This window comes from Thamnophis elegans, chromosome 4, assembly GCF_009769535.1.
Source record: "Thamnophis elegans isolate rThaEle1 chromosome 4, rThaEle1.pri, whole genome shotgun sequence".
In the NCBI taxonomy this organism is placed as follows: domain Eukaryota; kingdom Metazoa; phylum Chordata; class Lepidosauria; order Squamata; family Colubridae; genus Thamnophis; species Thamnophis elegans.
Window position 1 is genome coordinate 72,677,749 of NC_045544.1, and position 23,875 is coordinate 72,701,623.

Sequence of the window (23,875 nt, forward strand, 5' to 3'; positions counted from 1 at the left end):
CCTCCGGGGATGTGGACAAGGCTATGCGAGCTGTGAATGCCTCCACCTGCATACTGGACCCGTGTCCCTCCTGGCTGGTTGCCAACAGCAGTGAGGTGACACGAGGCTGGATCCAGGCGGTTGTTACCGCCTCTCTTCGGGAGGGGTACTTTCCCACCGCGCTCAAGACAGCGGTGGTAAGACCCCTCCTGAAGAAACCGTCCTTGGATCCAGCTGTTCTTAATAACTATCGTCCAGTCTCCAACCTCCCCTTTGTAGGGAAGGTTGTTGAGAAGGTGGTGGCTCTCCAGCTTCAGCGTACCTTGGAGGAAGCTAACTATCTTGACCCCTTCCAGTCTGGCTTCAGACCCGGTTACAGCACAGAAACCGCTTTGGTCGCATTGACCGATGATCTCTGGAGAGCTAGGGATGGAGGCCATGCTTCCATCCTAGTTCTCCTGGACCTCTCAGCGGCTGCTAAATAAATAAATAAATAAAATAAATAAATAAAATACAGCACTTTGGGAACATCCAACTTCTTTTGCAATTACCTTTTGAGGCTTTCCCTCCTTATGGAGGGTGTCAATGATGGTTTTCTGCACAACTGTTAGGTCAGCAGTCTTTCCCATGATTGTGATTCCTACTGAACCAGACTGAGAGACCATTTAAAGGCTCAGGAACCCTTTGCAGGTGCTTTGTCTTAATTAGCTGATTAGAGTGGGACACTTTGAGCCTAGAATATTGCATCTTTTCACAATATTCTAATTTTCTGAGATTGTGGATTTGGGGTTTTCATGAGCTGTAAGCCATAATCATCACAATTATGACAAATCACGGCTTGAACTATCTTGCTTTGCATGTAATGAGTCTATCTCATATATTAGTTTCACCTTTTAAGTTGCTTTACTGAAATAAATGAACTTTTGCACGATAGTCTAATTTTTTGAGTTTCACCTGTATGTGCACAATAAAAAGATTTATATAAAAACTCCATGTTTTAGAATTAGAATTAAGTTAGAATAAAGTTAAAATTTGTCTTTTTTAAAAAAAAGTCAACTTAAAACATTGGGAATAAGAACATGATGGACCAGAATTGAACAGTAAAACAGAACAGATTTATATTGATCCATGCATGACTCATTCCAGGTTATTCACAAACTATAATATCAACCTGTTCTAAAGGAACTGATTAGATAACTCCAGCGTAAACACAGCAAAGGCCATTTGTATCTTATCATGCATATTAAGCAGCAAATAAAACAAGTGCTTGCTGTTTTCATTAACTTATCAAACAGGACAAAAAGCCCCATTTTAGACAATTATGCAGGCCTTTCAGGGACAAGGAAAGCACACTGTGTTTTTAAAGTTAACAGCCAACGAACATAGTTTCAGATGAATATTTATGAACACCAGCATTAACCTGACCCTTTTCACCAACTAATTAAAAAAAAAACATACTTTGAAAATTATTGTAACACCTCATTTATTTAATTATTAATCACATTTGCACTGATCCTGTCATTGTTGCCTGTACATTTTTGGAACTTTTTTTCTCTGAAACCTGAGATCAAATAGCTCCTCTAGTGTTGTTTCCGCCTAACTACTGCCATGTAAAAAAAAAAAAAAAAAGGAAGTACATCTCATGAAAGTTTTTTTTCTTTTTTAATATACACTGCAGACATATCAATAAATTAGCTTCATTCACACAATAAATAAAAATAAAGATGACTGAGCAAAGAAAATCCTGTGAACATTTGCTATCATTTATTCAATAAAAAGTGAACAAGCTGTTTCTTTTTATTGCAAAAATAAGCATGCTGTTGGCTGTAATATTTGGTCGTCTTCTTTGGCAAAAACAAATTGAAGCAGGCATTCTTATAACTGTCTGGGGATTGGGAGGAATTTTTTCCTACTCTTCCATGCAGAATGTTTTCAGTTGTGGCCCTCTGAGCTTGCCTCTTTTCTTGCAGACCTTTTATAACCCTAACTAGGTAACATCGTCAGTGCTAGTAAGGAGTGCTGTTTGCTGCCAGTTTATATTCTGGTGTCTTACCTATATGTGTGGATGGAGGCAGTCTTAGGGATTCTTTGTTTGGGCTCTTTGGCAGTTTCTTGATTGGGGTATTGCTTACTTGATTGTTGGTCTGAAATTGACCTTGGAGTTAATCTCGATCCATGATGGTGAACCTATGGCATGCATGCCAGAGACGGCATGCAGAGCCCTGTCTATGGGCATGCACGCCCTCGCCAGCTGCTCTTTTGGTTTCCAGTGCACCAGGTGATCTTTGTGCGCAGCAGAGCACCAGAAACCCAAAGACCAGGTGACCGGCGCATATGCGCACACTGGAAATCTGAAGACCAGGTGGCCAGAACGCATATACACCAGCCAACTGGTCTTCAGGTTTCCGGCCCTCCCGCGCATGCTCTCTGTTTTGGGCACTCAGTGCCAAAAGGGTTCACCACCACTGATCTATACTGATTTGTCAGAGTGCCAGGCTTCTAGAAATTCCTGAGAATTTTTTATTTGGTCTGGTCTAGGATTGTCACATTTTCCCAATTGAAACTATGGTTAAATCTGTCTATATGTTGAGAAATTAAAGACTTTTCATCCTGTCTTCTGACTGCCAGTTGGTGTTCATGGATGCGTTCTGCCAGTCTTCTGCCTGTTTGTCCTACATAGCGGTTATTGCAGTTTTTATATTGTATGTTGTAGACGCCTGTTTTTTCTTCTGGGGCTGCTGGGTCTTTTGGTTTGCTTAGGATGTTTTGAAGGGCATTAGGTGGCTTGGGTTGCTTGTCAGCTGTGCAATCTTGAAGGATTTCTTGCATGCACAGCCCATTTCAGATCACCTCACAGCATCGTGACAGGGTTTAGATGTGGGCTTTAACCTGACCATTCTAGACTCCTCCTCACCCCCATTCCTTCTTTCCTTTCTTTTCCATGGTGTATTTCCTAGAATGTTTACAGCTGCTTTCATGTTGCAGCGTCCAATTGCAGTTGAGCTTCAATCTTCTGACAGATGCTCAATAAACCTCTGGTACAATGAAGAATTCGTGGTTAATTCTAGGATGCTGAGGTGCCCATACCCTGATGCAGCAAAGCAGACCCAAATTATAATATTTTACCACCATGCTTTACAGCTGGTATCGGGTTAGTCTGGTGAAATGCTGTTTTTGCTTTTCATCTAACATGTTTTCTGGTACTATACCAAATAATTCTATCTTTGCCTCGTCTGTCAGAGCACATTGATCCAGAAGTGCTGGTCTTTGCTTAATTATTCAGGAGCAAACTTGCAGATAGTCCTCAATTTGCAACCATTGTTCAGTGACTGTTCAAACGTATAACAGCACTGAAAATGGATTTATGTCCGTTTTTCACATTTATGATCATTGCAGCATCCCCATAGTCACATGATGAAAATTCAGCCACTGGGCAACTGACTCATATTTATGATGGCTGCAAAGTCCTTGGGTGGTGTGATCACCTTTTGCAGCCTTCTGACAAACAAATTCTCAATGAGTCCTCTGCTGATTGTCTTTCCTCAGCTCATTAACCTTTCTCATGTGAAATTCATTAGATGCTGTCATTGACCATCCACTTTTTTCTTGTTCACCACAATCAGCTCTTCCCAATTTATAATTTTCCTATGCTAATAATCATGTTAGAGTTTCTAGCACATTTGTGCTGTTATCTGTTGGTGACTGATAATACTGGTGCAGAGGTGGCTTGTTCCTGGTTCGGCCAAACCAGTAGTGGAATTCAGGCCTGGGTCGCAGAACTGACAGCGACCCAGGCCTGCCATGCCCCTGAACCAGTTCCCTCACCGCTGCTGGGCCGCCACCATTTTAGTTTTTAGTAATTGCGCATAGGCAGTTCACTGTAAATTGTTCTGCGCATGCGCAAAGAACAATTTTCATTGAACAGCACACATCTGGCGGACGGATTGCAAATTGGTAGTAAAACTGGCAGTAACCACCCCTGTGCTGGTGGCACTGTTTTTCATGCAATCTTTCATTTTTTTTCATGAATATTTTAAGCATAGTAATTGTTTACATTTCTTTGTGCCAAATCTGCATAGAAGTTTCAGTGCTATGTACTGAACAATAATTTAGTTAGCTGTCAGTAGCAGGAATATGACCAATTTCTTTTATGGTTTTATTCTGATCATTGAATGTATATGAAAGATATAAAATATCTAAATTTGGAGAATATACCTTCCTTCTTTCCTTTCTTTCTTTTTCTTTCTTCATTTCTCTCTCTCTCTCTCTCTTATCAAAATATACCTCTAGTATTTAAGATTTAGATCACTTTGTAACATGACAAATATCTCTCTTCCTCTTTTTGTCTAACAATATCCTCAATAACACTGCAAGTGAAAAGAGATAACTTTCAGTGTCAGATGTAAAATGTGCCCTTTAGAGAAAAGTTTTCATCATTCAATTATTAAAAAAGGAGTGCTGCCACCTAGCTTTCTCTAATCCTAATGATTTTTCCATAAATGTGAGAGAACATTTTTGATGCTTAGGAATATGTATTTTATTACAATAAACTGATAATTTTCCTTTTAGCCATGCATAATTATTATTAGAGCAAATGTTTTATTAATTCTGGTTCAATATTTTAATAGTTTGCAATGGACTCATCCAGTAGAGGTCTCTTAGAACTCAACAGTCACATATGTTTGGCTAATATATTATAGCCGTTTCCAACTTGGCGGCTTTCTCCTGGCTTTAACTACAAACTTGCCATGATGACTAGGAAAGACAGAAGCTGTAATAAAACATATCAGGTTTAGGAAGGTTGCAAATATAGGTCACATTCAATGTTCTTATTTTGTTTTCACAACTCTAAAAGTAGAGTTTTGTGGAGTGAATTGGGTTATAAATCTTGAAATCTCAACTCCTTTAGAATAGAATTTTCTTCAGAAAAAGTAACTGAAAGCTTAGAATTGCTTCCTACTAAAGTTCCCACACTGAAGATCCATCGACTACCTGTCAGAACACATGTACTTATGGCACTATTTCAAACTTCACATTTGCTGTAATTTTATATATTGGAAAGTAGTTAAGATTGATGGAGAGGACCAGTGGGCCACATAGCAGACATACAGACCAGCTACAAATATCTTGGTATCCCACAGTTTCATGGGAACCACAAGGAGGAGGCAGGGAAGACAACAATGCCCAAATATCATCAAAGGATAATTCATGTCCTGAAAAGACAGCTCAATAGAAAGATAAGATCCATGCCATCAGCACATACGCCCTGCCAGTCATCAGATATCCTGCCAGTATAGTGAGCTAACCAAAGGAGGGATGGACACAGCCTATTTAAAGACCTGAAAACTCCTCACAATTTTTAAGGAGGTTTCCATCCCAGGTCCAACACCAAGAGATTGTACACCAGCTGGAAAGAGTGCATGCATAGTCTGGTGAGTGTGAAAGCCACTGTCCTGGATAAAACCCAGAATATCCAAAAGTAACATCAGTAAGATAGTACTCAAAGATTGATTTCCAAGAGAATGCCCGGGGCAGCAACAGACATGGAAAAATCAAGCAGGGGAAATGCAGATATCCGAGGAGGCTGACATTGGGAAATCCTACCAGTGGTTGGAAAGGGCTGGATTAAAAGAGACCACTGATCAGAACATCACAAGAATGGGTACTAAGCACCAGATCCACAGAAGCAGGGGTCTACTACACTAGACAGGACCCTAGATGCAGACCATGCAGAGAGGCCCCACAGACAATGAAACACATAGTGATAAGGTGAAAGATGCAGGCAAGAAGAGTATACACTGAATAGCACAATCACATAGGTGGAATTGTGTATAGGAACATTTGCCCACTGTATGGGCTAGACCTCCCAAGTCCACATAGGAGATTCCACATGGGAATAACAGGGTCGAATCTTGTAGGACTTCCGGGTCTGGTCAGACATGCAGTAATGATCAATCAAGCAGACATTATGGTAGTAGATGAGATCCACAATTCAGCAGTTGTGGTGGATGTAGCAATGATAAGTTACAGCAACATCAGGAAGAAGGAGAAGGGGAGGCTGGAGAAGTACTGGGTCACAAAGGGGAAACTAGAAAGAATATGGAAAATAAAATGCTCCTATTGGTGGTAGAAGCACTTAGGGCTGCGACTCCTAAGTTGGCTCCAAGAGAGCCCAGGGAAAACACCAGAGCTCTCTGTCCAGAAGAGTGCAATATTAGGAACAGCTAAGATACCGCACAGAACCCTCAAACTCCCATGCCCCTGATAGAGGATCCAAGATTAAAGAAGACACATACCACTGATGGGATGAGAAGGGATTCCCCCTACCCCCAAAGAACATTACATGAGGGTAACATCATACTTTTTTTAACTATTTAACTTTCTTAAATATAAGATTTTGTTGTCAGGAACACATGTCATTGAGATATGTCTATTATGTAATATAGTCAGAGCTTTTTCTATAATTACAACTTAAATAAGACATTTTACTGCAACAGTTTGTTTCTATAGAAGAAATGATGAGTACATACTGTTTGGACTATCTGCTTATAACCTATACATGGGAATCTTCATTCTTGGAAAGTTCTACCAAACTTTCTCCCCCTCATCTACTTTCCAGCTAGACTTATTCTACTAGTCATTTTCTATCTATTAGTTTGAGAGAGAGATTAGTTTACAACCTGGCAGATAATTGAAAATTGCCCTTCTTTTCTTGCCACAAAATATCCCTTACTATTTTTCTAGAAAATAAATGCATGAAATTTTATGAAGATGGATCAGTTTGTTCCTGTTGCTTTAATGTGTCTCATATATCAGCTCAAAGGATGAAAGATGTGCCAGAATGACTTAGCCAGAATAGATACTTCAAAAAGCTAGTTGCTGGAATAGTGCAGAAAATTCTAAGATTTATTATGTGGTTTTAATTATGAGAAGAACAGAAAGGACTTCTTGCATATTAAAATGGAACATAAATGCCATGGCTACATATTAGTTGACTTTTAATCCTCATGCACAATTAAAATTGTGACATTCTCACACAATATGTAATAAGAAAGACTACATGTAATTTATTAACATATACGTATATTAAAATGTTTACAAATGGGCAAATGAAAAGAATGGAGAAATGAAGACCAACTTTTAAGAAACAGAATTTTTGCATTCTGGGTCTTTCATTACTAATTATTTTACATTTTGAAGATTTCGTCTGCAAACATGAAGCAGGATATATGAGAAAACTTTTCAAGGATTTTAAAATCCTTCTATTGTGAGATATAGAATAAAATTGACTCATGTAGAACTTATGATCTTATCTGTTGTTAGCATTCTTTACTGGTAAGCTGTGTACAAGTGAGATGTACAGTTTCATCACTGATGATTTCAAGAAGGCACCCAAACCACCAATAGATAATAGGACTCTCTTTTTTACAAAGAGATAAGTGATATACTATCACTTGTATTTTTAACCGGGTACTATAGGAAACTCTGTACCCATTCAGATATTAAAAGTACACTAGCCAAGTTGTTTACTCATGGCTCCCATTTAGAGTGAATTTCATGAAACAATATTTTCCAACTTAGAACTTAGTGCACTTTAGATATGTTGATGTGTTCCAAAGTCCAATCAATCTGAGGACACAAGGTTAGTTAAGTCAGCTTCAAATTCAAATTCAAATTTATTTGTTAAAGAATAGTGCAACAAAAGTGAATTTACTTTAAAAAATTTACTTTCTTATTTTCATGTAAACATGAAAAGCATTGGTTTGTTATCTTGAGGTCACACTTAGCCTTGAGTATGCACTTATTTTCTTTCATTTTGGAAACAATTTTTGAAGATTTATACCAACCTAACAAACTGACAAGAGGGAGTGCATCAGTATCCTTTCTGATTCTTGCACAATTCTGATGCTCGCCAAAATAAAGTATCCTATCCTATTCTATTCCATGATGCTGCAGGCTATGGTGAATATAGGACTGTTTTGTAATCATATATTTCATAGTCTGTTCCTATATTTATCATATTTATATTTATCCTTATTACTTGGTGATTTATCTCAGAAGGAGCTGCAGAAAATACATGAGAATTTTAAACATTCTATTATAGAGTATGGAAATTGGCAATTTGCAAATAACATTATTTTAACAGAACCCTAACCCACCTTCACTCCCATATTACAATGGACTTCTAAAGAACGTTGAGAAAGTCATAGCAACCTAGTTAAAGTAGTCATAATAGTAAACATAGGAAAGCTATCGTTGTTAGAATATTATTCTCACTGGGGTTTGTACATTCTTAATAACATTAAACCATAACATAGTTTAGTTTAGTTTAGCTTCTTATGAGTCCTAAATAAAACACTTCTTTGCTTGGGATTCTGGACACTAAATTCAGCTTAACAGTACATATGAGACTGCCAGGACAATGCACAGCATGCAAATTAACAAAAGGGAAAACGAATACTGTAACATGGGACTCTAGTGACTAACTTCCATACCACTGATACATGAATCTCATTTTAATTATCAGGCACTAATACTCTTCTCTCTGCTCTAAAGCACCGTGCAGGGTGTCCTACTCACAGAGGCAATGAACCCCATATACTGTATTACGTGACTCTTCTCTATAATGTGAATGTCAAAATAGAGCCCTCTAGGAAGGGAAGCCAGAAATGCAGAGAGAATGGGTAGAAATGCAAATGCATTGCCAAGTATCATTGCCAAGGATCACTCTTCTACTTGGGACAGGAGGAGGGGTTTGACAATGCCGGGAATACATTCTGTAACTGTGATAGGGACCTTGGAGACCTAGTGGACGATCATTTAAACATGAGTGAGTATTGTGCGACAGCAGCCAAAAAAGCTAATATAATCCTGGGTTGTATAAACAGAGGCATAGAATCAAAATCACGTGAAGCATTAGTACCACTTTATAAAGCCTTTATAAAGACTTTGGAAAAAGTGTAAGGAAGAGTAACTAAGATGATTAAAGTCCTGGAGACTCAAACATATGAAGAATAATTGCGGGATTTGTGTTTGACTAGTCTAGAGAAAAGAAGGACTAGGGAGGACATAATAGCAGTATTCCAGTATTTGAGAGGCTGCCACAAAGAAGAGGGGGTCAATTTATTTTCCAAAGGACCAGAAAGCAGGACAAGAAACAATGGATGGAAACTCATTAGGAAATTAATGGAGAATTAAGAAGAAACTTCCTAACAGTGAGGGCAATTAACCAGTGGAACAGCTTGCCTTCAGAAGTTGTGGGTGCTTCATCATTGGAGGTTTTTCAGAAGAGATTGGACAGTCACTTGTCTGAAATGGTATAGGATCTCCTGGTTGAGCAGGAAGCCAGACTAGGAGACCTCCAAGGTCCCTTCCAGCTCTATTCTGGTTCATTGATTTATAATGTAGGATTGTAAATGGGATCATGAATATATTGCCAGGAGTATCTACAAAGTAGAGCAAATTGCCACAACACAATATTCAGTGCCAGCTTGATTAATCATGCCACCTTCTGTCAATGCAGACTTGCATTTCAGAATGCTTTGGAAGGAGGTGCAGCATTGGCGGTGGCAATCAAGCAATTAGCAACATTCTCCAGCTCAAGCATGAGGCCAAAACAAAAGATATATCGGCATCTCTCACCAGCATTATTAGACCAGTATTTTTCAATCATGGCAAATGGAGTGTGTGTGGACTTCACTTTCCAGAATTCTTCAACTATTAGGCTGGCCAGTAGGGTGGCTGAGAATGACCATCACTTACCTGAAGGGTCCTTTTCTGTGTCCTGCAGGAGAGTCCAAGCAATGAGTTAAATTAGTCTGGTTGCCCTGGGACTGAGGAATCTTTTTTCTTTGACCACGCCTCCTGGTGCCTTGTGACGCCAGGTTTTTGACGATCTCTGGATCCAGTGAAGGTAGTAAATTTGTTGATGAATAGAGAAGAGTTCGATGGTAACTGATGGTACAGAATCCCTGGGCACAATAACCCAGGGTGGGTTCGACTCTCCCGCAGTGCACAGAAAAGGACCCTTCAGGTAAGTCAATGGTCATTTTCCTGTGCACTGCTTGGAGAGTCCAAGCAATGGGACATACCCAAGTTACATGTCATTAGGGTGGGAAGAAGGTCTGTCCAGGGATTCGGTCATGGAAACAACCCCTTGGAGAACCCACCTACCGAAAGATGCTTCGGCCGATGTAAACATGTCCAGTTTAGAGAGTCTGACAAAGGGTGACGGAGAGGACCACATAGCCACTCTGCAGATGTCATCTATGATAGCCCGGGTTGCCCAGGTTGCAGTGGTGGTGGCGCTCCTCGTAGAATGAGCAGTGACGTTCCGAGGAACAGTCCTGGACTGATGCTCATAAGCAGCTGCAATGCACGCTCTCAGCCACCTGCTGATGGTAGCAGAGGACACCTTCTTACCCATGGACCCCGGTTGGAATGACAGGAATAGGGCCTCCGATCTGTGGAATTCTGCTGTTCATTTTATGTATCTTCGCAGAGCCCGTCTCACATCTAGTGTGTGCCAGACACGTCCCCTTGGATGCTTGGGATGCGGGCAAAAGTTCGGTAATATGATCCCTTGTGCCTATGGAACCAAGTGTTGATCTTTGGGATGAATGCAGGGTCCAGGTGTAGAACAACCCTATCCGGATGAATGATACAAAGATCTTCACAGACCGAGGGCCGCCAGCTTGGAAATGCGCTTCTCAGATGTTATTGTGACAAGGAAAACTGTTTTGAGAGATAGGTGTTGGAAGGAAAAAGTGTTCAGTGGCTTGAAGGGAGCTGAAGTGAGCGCCTGGAGGACCATGGATAGTTGCCAAGTCGGGTATCGGTGGACCATCAGAGGGCATAAATTGGAAGCACACTTGAGGAAACACCTAATCCTTGGGATCATGCTGAGGGTCTGGGCTGAGCCCCCTGACCAAACGGTGGATAAGGCAGCTACCTGGCAATGGAGGGTGTTAGGAGCGAGTCCCTTGTCGAGGCCCCCCTGAAGAAAGTCCAATACACAGGAAACTGGTGCTGTGACTGGATCAATTTGGAGGTTATCGCACCACTTGGTGAAGCTGGACCACGTGGAATCATAAATCCTGGTCATTGAATGATGCCTGGATGGTATGAATCACCTTCTCCGACAGGCCATCCCTCCTCAGGAGGTCCCCCTCAAGTGCCAGATGGCCAACTGGAGCCACTGGGGGTCCGGATGTACAATGGCTCCCTGGCTTAGGGAGACCTGGCCCTGGGGAATTTGCCACAGGCTGGACACCGACAAGCTGTCAAGATCGGCGTACCAGGACCCCCAAGGCGAGTGAGGACCAACAGTACCTCCGCCCTCTCGGCGATGATTTTGCAGATCACTTGTGGTAGCAGGGGTAGTGGCGGGAAGGCATATAATAGATCCTGGGGCCAACGCAGTGGAGAGCGTCTGTCCCCTCTGCCTCCAATGGTGGAAGTGGGAGAAGACACTGCTGGAGTGCATGTTCTCGCGGGTTGCAAATCGGTCGACCATCGGAGTGCCAAATCTGTGAGACAGCTGGCGAAACATGACCAAGGTGTAATTGCCACTCTGTATTGTCTATGGTGTCCAGCTCAACCAGTCTGGCATGGGGTGTTGTTCACCCCTGAGATGTGATCGAGCGGAGGGACTCGAGGTGACGCTCTGCCCACCTGCCTCCTGCCTCCACCATGAGCTTTCTGGATCGCGTGCCCCCTTGGTGGTTTATGTGGGCTTTGGTGGCCTCATTGTCTGTCATCAAGAGTACGTGTTGGTATAGAATGTCCTGTTGAAAATGACGTAGCTCAGCCAACGTTCGGAGAAAATAGGCTCTTAAAGAGCCTCCGCTGCCATCCAAAGTGTCGCTCCTACCGTCACAAGCCATCGATGAAGTAGAAGAGGAATCAATGAAAAGGGAAACAAAAGGGAATAACAGAAAATAAGAGGCAATGAAAAAAACTGAATAAAAGGAAAAATGCTGAAATATAGAAAAGGAGAGTCCAAGCCTGGTCTAAAAAAGCTGGAGCTCAACTTTTAGTCTGTTATCAGGCCAGACTAAGGAAAAAATCTGGTGTCATGAGGCACCAGGAGGCGTGGTCAAGGAAAAAAGATTCTCAGTCCCAGGTCAACCAGACTAATTTAACCCATTGCTTGACTCTCCAAGCAGTTCACAGAAAATAATGAGAGTTGATATCCACATGTATCCTCCCATTGTTGAGAAACACTGTAGACTGACAAAGGCACAAAAATTTTGAAGTACTAGTTGGCCAAGATCTGTATTTGGTCTTTTGCAACGTTCTGATAAACAAGGTCAAGGCCAGATTTGCTTAACAACCATGTTACTAATGTAACAACTGCAATGATACTTAACAACATGGCAAGAAAGGTTATAAACAGGGCAAACGTCTGACCTCAGCAACATCAATTTTGGGCTCAATTGTGGTTATAAGTCGAGGACTACCTGTATTTCTCCCGGTTAGGTAATACGTAAGAAATACTTTCAGGAAGGAAAATGGGGCTTGAAAATCAGGAAGCCTAAGGCAGGCTTTGAAAAAAAAATGAATGAAGGTGAAAATATTGGAAAAACAACTCTACTGTTGTGGTTATTCCGGTACACAATGTAGTTTCTACCCTAAGAACAAAGTATGCAAACTAACTAATAATTAAAATAACACTATGTAGTAAAATCTGTCTCAAAAAAAAATCTTACTCCGAGACGTTTGCTATTGAGCAATATCTGGCTAACCCTCACAATTGTTCAAGCCTTAACACAGAAAAAATGACTCATATTTGCTAAGTCTATATTCCTTTCCTCAAAATAAATTTTGTCCAAGCAGAAAAGGCATACCCACCCCCTTTGGCAGATTGTTTCTGTGGATGGCATTGCAGTTTGAGATTACAGGGAGGGTAACTGCCTATCATAAACTATTCAATTTCATGTGGTTTTGCTGTATCAACAGTAATCCAGCACAGCTGGAGTCCAGAGGCAGTACATACTGTGAGGCAATTTCATGTGTGGCATATTCTGTTCCCTGTCCTGGGGCAGAGGGAAAGAAGGATATAATAAACCTGTATCAACCATTAGCACTTGTCAATGGTATTTGTGACACATCTTTAAATGTTCAGTTGACTGAGTTTCATGTTTAATGAATAAAGTATATAATAATAGCAGCCTTTATTGTCATTGTACATCATGTATACAATGAAATTGGTTTAGCCTCCACTGGTGCAATCCATAACAGAAAATACAAGACAACATGAATAGTATAGAGCCGTGATGGCAAACCTATGGTTCGCGTGTCACAGGTGGCACACAGAGCTCTCTCTGCGGGAACAAGAGCTCTCACCTCAGCTCAGTTCCATTGCACATGTGTGCGCGACTCCTGCCGGCCAGCTGGTTTTGGGTCGCTGCTGTACATGCGCAGGGGAGAACATGTCTGGTGTGCATGGGATGGCACATGTGGTGGGTTAAGTATGCATGGGGTGGTGGGAGCACTGAGTGTGTGTGCGTATGTGTGGGGTGCATGTGGGGGGGTCATGTGTGCATGCAAAGGGGTGGGGGAACACAGGGTTGCACATGCATGTGCGGGGGCAGGAGAAGTGCAAGGGAGTTGCATGCACATGCATGGGGGAGCATGGGGGATAGCATGCGCATTGCATTATGGGTGCATGTGCACACATGCACTTTCGGCACACAATTACAAAAAGGTTAGCTGTCACTGGTATAGAGAATAATCCTTATACAAGTAATGGGGGGGGAGAAACTAGTCATAGCTTCTATATGTACATGAAGTGTTTGTGATTGTGTTTAGGAGTCTGACAGCCCATGGGTAGAAGCTGTTTTTAAATCTGTTTGTCCAGCTGGCTATGCTTTGATGTCTTCTGCCCAATGGTAAGAGTGTAAAGAGATACTGGCCAGGGTGTGAATCCTCCCTGAGTATCTTCCTTACTCTGCTGAAACAGCGAGGTCTGGCGATATCACTGCTACTGTGTGGATGAGCCCCAGAAGAACCTCTAAAAAAACAATGTTTCTTCTCCTTGACAACCCTAAGATCAGTGGTGGGATTCAAGTTTTTTTACTACATGTGGGTGAGGCTTGGTGGGCGTGGCTTGGTGGACATGGAAGGGGAAGGTTACTGCAAAATCCCCATTTCCCCCCAATCAGCTGGGACTCGGGAGGCAGAGAATAGATGGAGGCGGGGCCAGTCAGAGGTGGTATTTACTGGTTCTCCAAAATACTCAAAATTTCTGCTACCGGTTCTCCAGAACTAGTCAGAACCTGCTGAATACCACCTCTGCTTAAGATGTATGGATTTCAATTCCCCAAATTTCCCAGCTAGCAAAGAGAAGTGCACACATCTTAAAGTTACCAAGATTGAAAAGCATTGCTCTAAAGAGACTTCACTCCATTCTCAATCACATTCAGTTCCCAGAGAATTGGGTGAAAGAGAACTGGCACACCACAAATTAACCTGCATGGTAAAGAGTCATTCTCATTAAATTAACCCTTTAGCATTCTTTGATTTTATCCCTTCTTACACTAGGCCCTTTTTGTTAAATGTACATTTCACATAACTTTATACATTTGAATCCTGTATCTGTCAATACCATACTTTTGTTTTAACCTTTAAAAGTTGGCACAAATGTCATATCTTTATTTAGCTGGAATATAAGCTGTATCTCCCAAAACCAATTTTAAAGGATAATTAGAAACATTCATTTTAATATTTTTATCAAGATTAAAGTGTCAATAACAAATATTTAAAGTGCCTTTAATCTCCTTCTAATGAAATTATGTAACATGACATTTGCACAGTGTCTTTGGCACACACACGTTGAAGGTTTTACTTTACTTGCCCTTTCAAAGTAACTATGTCAGTGGTGTAACGCCAAGCCAATCATTTGCCTTTCAAGAGATGCAACTTCCAAGCATGAGATATAACAATATAGCCTTAAAGTGGCAGTTAGAATTCATCTGCAAGGCTATTACCATTGTTGCTGTACATAGATGGTATTTTGGAAGCAGGTGCCGCTGAATCAGACAGTGTAAGGATTGGAATGGCTCTTCAAGATCATCTAGTCCAGTGGGTCTCAACCTTCCCAATGCCACGATCCCTTAATACAGTTCCTCATGTTGTAGTAACCCCCAATCATAAAATTGGTGTCTCGGTTTCTAAGACCATTGAAAATATGTGTTTTACGATGGTCTTAGGCAACCCCTGTGAAAGGGTCGTTCGACCCCCAAAGGGGTCCCGACCCACAGGTTGAGAACCGCTGATCTAGTCCCTCCTTCTGCCTATATGCAAGAATCCACTTTCACAATAGCAGGAGAACCAGTAGGATTTTGTGCACACCAACACTCATGGATATATCTGCAAATGGGGTTAACAAAAATCTTGGTAGTTCTGTCCCCCCCCCCCCCTTCAATTCCCACAAAACCTAGAGGCAGTTGCTAGATAAGAATTGTGGGAATTGTAGTCCACATCTTGCAGGATACATTGGGATTGGCTATCCTTCATAGGAATTTGGTTGGGGGTTTCTTTTCAAGAAACTTTTATTTTTATATTTTTATTCTTTCACTTTTAATGTAATAATAAAAATATAAAAACATAAGATCTTTAAAAAAAAGATTTTAAAGGATTAGAAAGGCAGCAGCTGAAGCTCTGGAAGGGTACTGGGCATAAAAGGTGAATGGTGTAAATTGTTCAATAAAGTGTTAGAAGTACAAAAAGAGTTTCTTATGGTATCAAGATCTTAGTATGCCAGGGAAAGCAAGCTGTTCCATCAGTACCTTTAATATCTTCTTTCTTCCTCATTCCTGGTTTTTAAAATAGAAGCTGAACATTTATTGCAATAATTGCAGCAGACAGAAAGACTAAGACTTCTCAAGATAACATCTCTACATTTATGGATATTTTTAGACTGCTCTCTTTAAAAAAACCAAACCAAACCATTAGAATTAAGGGTTGCAAAGCTTCAGCATTTCAGCTACTCGAGAATACTATTTGCGGGAACTGCGGACCCTATCCACTAAACCTGGCACTAAAATCACCAGAAATGAAGCTCGACTAGAAAACGTTACCCTATAAACAAACTTTCCTGCGAATTTATTTTGGCTATAGACTTCAATCTCGGCACGCAGGTTCATAAACTGAGCTCAAAATCTGACCTGAGCAACGGAACAAAGGCGATTTCTCAATAACCGCCTCGTAATTCCCACTGAGTTTCAGGCCGGCTTCCTGTACACCTGGCATACCGAAGAATCCCTCGCAAATCTCGGCGACTTTTGCGGAGCTGCGAAGAACGAGCATCCCGCTCAATCCTTCCCCCCCAAAAAAAATCTGCGCGGGGAATCAATCCGAAAGAAACGGAAAAGTTTAACTTGGATCGCCACTCCAGAGCAGAAGCGGAAGCTTCTTGAAGCTCTCCGCGTTCCTACTAGCCCAACGGGCGTTTGAACCTTGGAAACTCAACCCCCCGCCCCCCACAAAAGGATCAGGATGTGTAAGAAGCGCCTAGCAGACTCGACATCCCCACTGCGCTCCCCAATACTTAACTAGGCGAATTCGCCGCAGGCTTAGAAGAGCCAGCATAGACGATCCGACGCATTTGCTTAAAGAAGCGGCGCAAGGGGAGGTCGGCGCGCTCTCCTCTCCCCTCTTTCCAGCCCGACCTCCTTTCCACGCGGGGTACCTGTGGAAATAGTGGCCGCAGAACATGACTCCCAGCAGCCTGCAGCCCAGCGGCGCGAAGCGTGGAGGGTTGCTCAGCGCCAGCAGGAGCGCGGGCACCAGGAAGGCGGGCAGCTCCTGGAGGAACCAGGCGTAGCGGGACGGCAGGTGGGCGCCGCGCGGGGTCCTGGCGGCGTGGTTTTTCCCCGGGGTTGACTGGTGGGGTTCGTGCTTCCCGTAGCAACTGGGCTGTTGCAGGTAGAGCCACAAGTGCAGCACCCCCAAAATCACCAACAGGGCGCTCAGGGTCATCACCAGCTCGGGCAGCAGTGCATGGCCTCGTGTCCTGCCGAAGGGACGCTCAGCCGCGACGGAAGAGGTCAAGGCGAAACCTGCCATGGATTAGAACCGCCTCTCCTCCCACCTAAGACATAGCGAGGTGCGAAGAGAAGGAGGGGCTCGCCCGACCCTGTGTCGTCGGAACCCGCCTCTCTTCCTCGCCCGTGCGCGCGGCTTTAAATCTGCCGGGGATCGCGGGGATGGGACCTCTCCCCCCCCCCATGCGCACACCCCACGCCCCTCCCCACTTCTCGCTAAACTTCAGATTAAAGTTAGCGGCTGGACTTCGCGCCCCTCGTTGGTGACTTTGTCCTGCGCCACGGCATCCCAACAATGTGGTGCTTTCCTGATTCAGGCTGAAGTGCTGCCCGGTTTTCAGGTTTCCCAGCCCGGAGACTTGAGCCAGCTGCGCTCGGACAGCGTGGAAGCTGAATTATCCCATCCGGAGTCGGCAACAGGTCGGAGGAGGCTGCGAGAAGGGAACGCTTACTGAATTTGGCCGGCGTGTTAAAGTTGTAATGATAAACACAAGTCACTCCCGAGTCCCGGGGCGGTTTGTGTTTTCTGCTCCATCCTTATCTCACTAGAGAGAATCCCTTTCCATTCAATCCCATTGATCTTGGCACATTTAGGCATTTCAATCAATCAATCAATCAATCAATCAGAATGGAGCTGGAAGGGTCCTTAGAGGTCTTCTAGTCCACGTCCACCCCGTCCACCCCCTGCTCAAGCAGGAGACCCGATACCATTTCAGACAAATAGCTGTCCACTCTACAGACCCTTTCATATTCGCCTTTTCTTTCGACAGATTGATTATGTACCACCAAGACTTCCTAACATGTAGTGACCATGTATCTAGATTTTCTCCAAACCCCAACCTGGTTTTTCGGTCTTCTCAACTCATCACTACTGTACATCTTCCTTACTGGTCTTCTTCCTCTTCTCTTTCCTTCCACCTTTCCCAGCATAAACTAAAATGTGGAGATATGGCAGCCTCTTCCAAAGGGATGCTGGGACTTTGGGGTTGAGTTTTGTGTCTCCTTGGTGTAAGTGGTTTTCCAGCCCAGGTGGTCCAGAGACCACTTTTTGTTACTTCTCAAAATGGTTCATGCGGACAGAAGTCACCTACTGGTAGAGTTGCAGATGAACTCTCAGCATTCATAGTTGCTATCATGAGTCTGCTGGTTATGTGGCAACCACATCTCTGAACCCAATTTAATAAAGATAAAAGGGTGGCCTGTAAATGTTTATTCTGCAATCAGTCTCTTCCAAGGTGATGTGCAATAAATCATGGTTTACAATCTCCTGGAGTCCAGAGTATAATAAGTCAAAAATATAATAGTCATATAATGGTAGGAGGTGTGGCATTTTTTCTTCTCTATATGATCTTGCAAGAGACAGACACAGAGAGAGCGAGGGGGGGGAGATGGGGGGAGGTTATTGTTGTTGTTAGTCATGAAGTCGTGTCCGCCTTCCTGTCCTCTACCATCCCTTGGAGTCCATTTAAGCTCATGCTTACTGCTTCAGTGACTCCATCCAGCCACCTAATTCTCTGTTGTCCCTTTCTTCTTTTGCCCTCAATCTTTCCCAGCATTAAGCTCTTCTCCAGTGTCCTTCCTTCTCATTAGGTGGCCAAAGTATTTGAGGTTCATCTTCAGGATCTGGCCTTCTAAAGAGCAGCAGGGGTGATCTCCTCTAGGACTGACTGGTTTGATCACCTTGCAGTCCAAAGAACTCGCAGGAGTCTTCTCCAGCACCATAGTTCAAAGGCCTCAATTCTTTGGCACTCAGCCTTCTTTATGGTCCAACTTTCACAGCCATATATTGCAAACTGGGAAAACCATAGCCCTTGACTATAAGCACTTTGTTGGAATGCTATTTAAATGTTTCATGTTTTTTAGAACTTTAAAGTTTTTCACTGTGTCCCATCTCTAAACGATGGAGAAATGTAATAAATAAAATATTGATCATTATCACCAGAAAAGCTTCTGGGAAATATGGAAGTCCACACGCAATCCTGAAGGTTGAGGTTTCTACCATTCTACTATATCATTTGCTCCCACTTGATTCATTCTGATAATGTGAGAAAGTAAATCATTCAGTTTTATATTGCCTAATCTCATTGTTCCAGCTAATTCTAAAATAAATTAATAGTAGGTGTAGGACTGTAAAGGAAGAACAGCTGGGATCTAAGTAAGAAACCAGATGGAAATCATTGTTACCTCTAAATGGTCCATAATTCAGAGATCCCACACGTTTTATTTAACCCATTTAGTGACTGTTTCATTGAACAAGTATCCTGCTACTGCACAGCATTTAAAGATACTAATCAGACTTCCAGAAATACTTTCTTGTTGCCTGAAACAAATACAAACTAGAATAAAATCTCTTGTGTGATTTTACCAAAAGCCAGGTTACCATTTATTTCAAATTGGTTGGGTTTAGTAGCTAAGATGCTGATCTAGAAACTGGGAGACTGAGAGTTCTAGTCTCTCCTGGGCCATGAAAGCCATCTGGGTGACTGGCCCAGTCACTTTCTCTGAGCCCATCCTTACAGGGATGTTAGTGAAGAGAATATAGAAGGAAGAAAGACTATGTTCTCTACCTTGAGTTAAAGTAATAAAAATGAGATTAAGGATCTAATAAATAAATACATTCTCAGAAAGAGGTTTGTGATGCCTCTGGATTTTCTAGGCAAACATCTTGTTCTTGCACTAGGGGATTTTTTCCCCCTGCCCATAAAGTTGTGCATTGTATGTGAAAGATTTATATGTAGCCATTATTTTAAAACATAAAGACTCTTCTTTCCAAATTAGGTTGGCACAAAATCCATAACAAAGTGCTTCAATTGGCAAACAAGCTATTAAATATTTCTTCACTTGTTGAAAAGGAAAGCTGAATTATTTCTGTTTTCTTAGACTTCTGTAAGGCTGGAATGATTTGGCTCTTCCTCCAGGCACTGCTGTCAGGGAGCTATTGAAGTTCTGATATGGGTGCAGGTCAGCTGCTACAGTTTAAGATTTTTTTAAAAAGGGGTTTTGACTATTATTGCTATTTTTGTTATGCCATTTGTTTAATATCATGGATTCTATTATTGCTTTTATTTGCCACCCAGAGTTTTTTGATAGATGGGCAGCCATGTAAATATGTTAAATAAATATATTTTGCCCACATTTTTGAACTTGTAAATAAGGTTTCAACCCACAAAGAAAGAATCAGATTATTCCACCTGATTTTGAGCACATGATCTTCAAAGGGAGACCATGTCAAATTGACCAATACATGTATGAGAAAACACTATTATTATGAATATGAACGATCCCTTTTGAAATTGCTATCTCTGCCAGCAGGGTTTTTCCTAAATATAGAGAGAAGATTATCTTTCCGGCTCCACCTGCCCATCTTCACCGAAAACCATAAAGCATATGATGGCAAGGACTGAAGAAGAAATTGTGTGGAATGCTATTCTCTTAAAAAATGGAGTTGCTCTACCAAAACAGAACGTTTCTGCAAATAGAAAGAGTCATCTTAATTGTGGGTTGCAGATTTTGGACCACTTATTTTACAATAAATGCATAACAGAGGTGGGTTCCTACCGGTTTGGCCCGGTTTGGCCGAACCGGTAGTGGTATGTCGGCCTGGGTTACAGAACTAGCAGCGATCCAGGCTGGCCATGCCTCTGAACAGGTTCCCTGGTCGCTGCTGTTGCCATCTTTTTTTTTAGTTCTGTGCATATGCAGACCAATTTTCATGAAACTGTGCATGCACATGCATGCGTGTGCAGTGCACCCATGAGCAAACCATCAGTAACGCTGGCCAGAACCCACCCCTGATTCATGCTTGATTTAGCAACTCTCTGGTAGTGTCTATGACAATTCACCATGGCCAAATCACCATGGCCAACTCACCATGACCAACTCATTACAGCCAACTCACCACGGCTAATCACCTCAGACCACTTGCTGCAGAACAACTTGCCGCAGCCAACTTGCCACAGGACAACTCATTGTGGGACAAGAGTTACACTAATATCGAAGAAATGGTGGAATAGAATCATTAAAGAAAGGATGCAAAAGGAGGAACAGAACAAAATGTGAATGGCTTTAATTAAAATATTATTTATTTATTTTAAATAATTAAATAGAATTGTTGCATTGTCCCGCAGCTAGTTGTCCCATAGCGAGATGGCCATGGTGCATTGTACTGCAGTGAGTAGGCTGTGGCAAGTTGTCCCATTCCCCTCTGTGGTAATGCCTTTCTACCGGTTATGCCTCAACTGCTTTGTTGTGTTTTCATTCCACCAATGACAATTCAGTGTCCAGTTCCTCCCACCAAAATGGACTCTTCTTCCACTAGCAAGCTTGAAAAAAGAATGCAGAGTAGGTTGTCCTTGTAGTCAGAAATAGCCATCACAATTAGTGGTGGGTTCATACCGGTTCGGTATTGGTTTGGTGGCCTGGGTCTCTGGAACCGGCAGCGACCCATGGCTGCCACGCCTCTGAATCAGTTTTTCTGGTGGCGCCATAGGTGCCACCATCTTGTTTTTTGCTTCTATGCATGTGCAAAACATTTTTTATTGCATTGCACATGCACACGCAGCGCGCATCAAGTTTGCTTGGGCACCGCGCGGCCATGAGCAAACCAGCAGTAGTGCTTGCCAGAACCCACCCCAGATCACAATATAATGTTCCTCAGCAATCACAGAGGAAACAAATTTGGTTATAGTTTAATCCTCAGTGTGGAAACCTATTATGGAAGGATAGACCCTTTTATGTACTTTACTGTTGCTTGATTATTTGAAAACCATTAATGTTAGCAGTTTAAAATAAAAATATATAGATTAAAATAAAAAAAAACCTGGCAGTATACCAGTACCCATTGTTCTAAGCATTTGCCTACGTTTGCCCAACATGTGCTCAACTTTGCTTCCCCTGTCAGAAGATGGGAAAACAAAGCTAGGTACATCCAACCAATCTCTCTCTCTTGATCTTGGCCCTGAAAAGGTTTGTAAAAGCAGCACCAGATCAGTTTCTGTTACAGTATAGTGCTAAACAACGGAGTCAGTGCATAATGTCAGCATTTTTTTCAGCTGGTTTAAAAACTAAGGGATGGTGTCTGTAAGGGATGACTGTGAGAGCTCTAAATACCCACATTTCTATGTTAAGTTTAATGTAATGAGCACAAATGTGTGTGTGTGTTTGTGTGTGTGTGTGTATGTAAGTATGTATGTATGTATGTATGTATGTATGTATGTATGTATGTATGTATATTTGTTTTCTGAGGGTTTCGCGGGTGTTAGTATGTAGGTCTTTGGTTATTCTATTTTTACATAGGAGAAAACCCGAATAATCAAACACACACACACACACACACACACACACACACACACACATATATGTCTCCCTTTATTTATTTATCAGCACAAATATAACTAACATACATACATACATACATACATACATACATACATATATATATATACACACATACACACACACACACAAAAAAACCTGCGTGTATCACAGCATAGAAAGGGTTTTCTGAGAAATCAGGGCCACACTTCGTCCTAAACTTTTAACCATGTGAACATTACAGGTGTTGTGGAAAAACTAAAGAGTTGATAGAGAAGTGTTGCCATTAGAGCACCTGGGAATGTAGTTTTTGTAATGGCCTATTTTAAAAGGTTCTGTCCACCATGCTTTTGAAGGTGGACAAGATGTTTTGGTTAAATCTAAGTTCCTCCACCTCAGTGTTGGATGTATGTCTCTTCTGGCTCTGAATGGGACAACTCTGCTTGACCAGCTCAGTGCGACCAGCTTGCCACTACTTAGCCGTCTCTGCCAATTCACTACCACCAAGTCATCACAGAACAACTCAACATGGCCAATTCTGCCAGAATAACAATTTGCTCCGGGCAGCCGGTGGGAGAGCTGGGTCGGCAGAGTGCACAGCAGCAGTGGTGGTGGCCGGGGGCTTCCATTTTCACACACACATGCCACCATGCCACCACTATGCCAAGCTTTGATCATTCAGAATTCAGGCTGTTTGGCAGTGGCAGTAGTGTTTGGGCCACTCGGGCGTGGCAGCAGTGGGCACAGCAGGTGGTCAGGAGCTGACAGCAACTAGGCACATTTAATTTTCGCACCCTCTGCCATTGCTGCCACTGCTCCCATGCCAAGCTCCTATAGAGTTGGCACAGGAGCAGCAGTAATATGGTGTGTGTGATAATGGGATGCGCCCGGCCTCTGCCCTCTCTCTGCTTCCTGATCTGCCCACCACCACCACCACCCCTGAATGACCCAAACACTGCTGTTGCCATGGAGCAGCCCATAGCAGTGATGGGCCACAACTATCAAGCAGACTGAACTCTGAATGGCCTGGAGCTCAGTGCAATGGCAGCAGGGAGTGTGAAAATGGGAAGCCCCCAGCTGCTGCCATTGCACTCTATGCTCTACCCATCTGCTTGCTCACACACATGCCCTTCCGTCCAGCTGCTATGATGAGTTATCCCCAAGGCAAATTGATCATGCTGAGTTGTCCTGTGACATCTTGGCAGTGGTGAGTTGGCAGAGGTGACTTGGAGTTGGCAAGCTGGCTATGCTGAGCTGGCCAGATCAAGATGGTCCTGCAGAGTTCTCCTGGACTGTTCTGGCTGCCCAGGGCTGCCCAGAGCTGCCCATGAGATGATATGTAGTTAGATCTGGGTGATGATGAATGCATTCTTGTGTTATTCCTTAAGGAGGCAGAATAACCCTTTTCCCCGGAAACCATCCCTAGATTTAGCTTTAGATAAATATCATCCTGTATCCCACTTCTCTTTTTAGGAAAGACTAGTGAGAATATGATTGCCTTGCAGCTTTATAGGGCCCAGAAAGGATTGTCTGTT

At 42.5% G+C, this 23,875-nt stretch overlaps 1 protein-coding gene across 1 annotated transcript in view; it reads right to left on the reverse strand.

Moving 5' to 3' along the window:
- Window positions 1-17,183, reverse strand: part of SRD5A2 (steroid 5 alpha-reductase 2) — a 29,460-nt gene extending 12,277 nt beyond the window's left edge. The window contains 1 exon segment of the mRNA XM_032214840.1: window positions 16,673-17,183. Coding sequence (XP_032070731.1) covers window positions 16,673-17,049 — 377 coding nt within the window. The 5' untranslated portion in view covers window positions 17,050-17,183.
- Window positions 17,184-23,875: the final 6,692 nt, after the last annotated feature.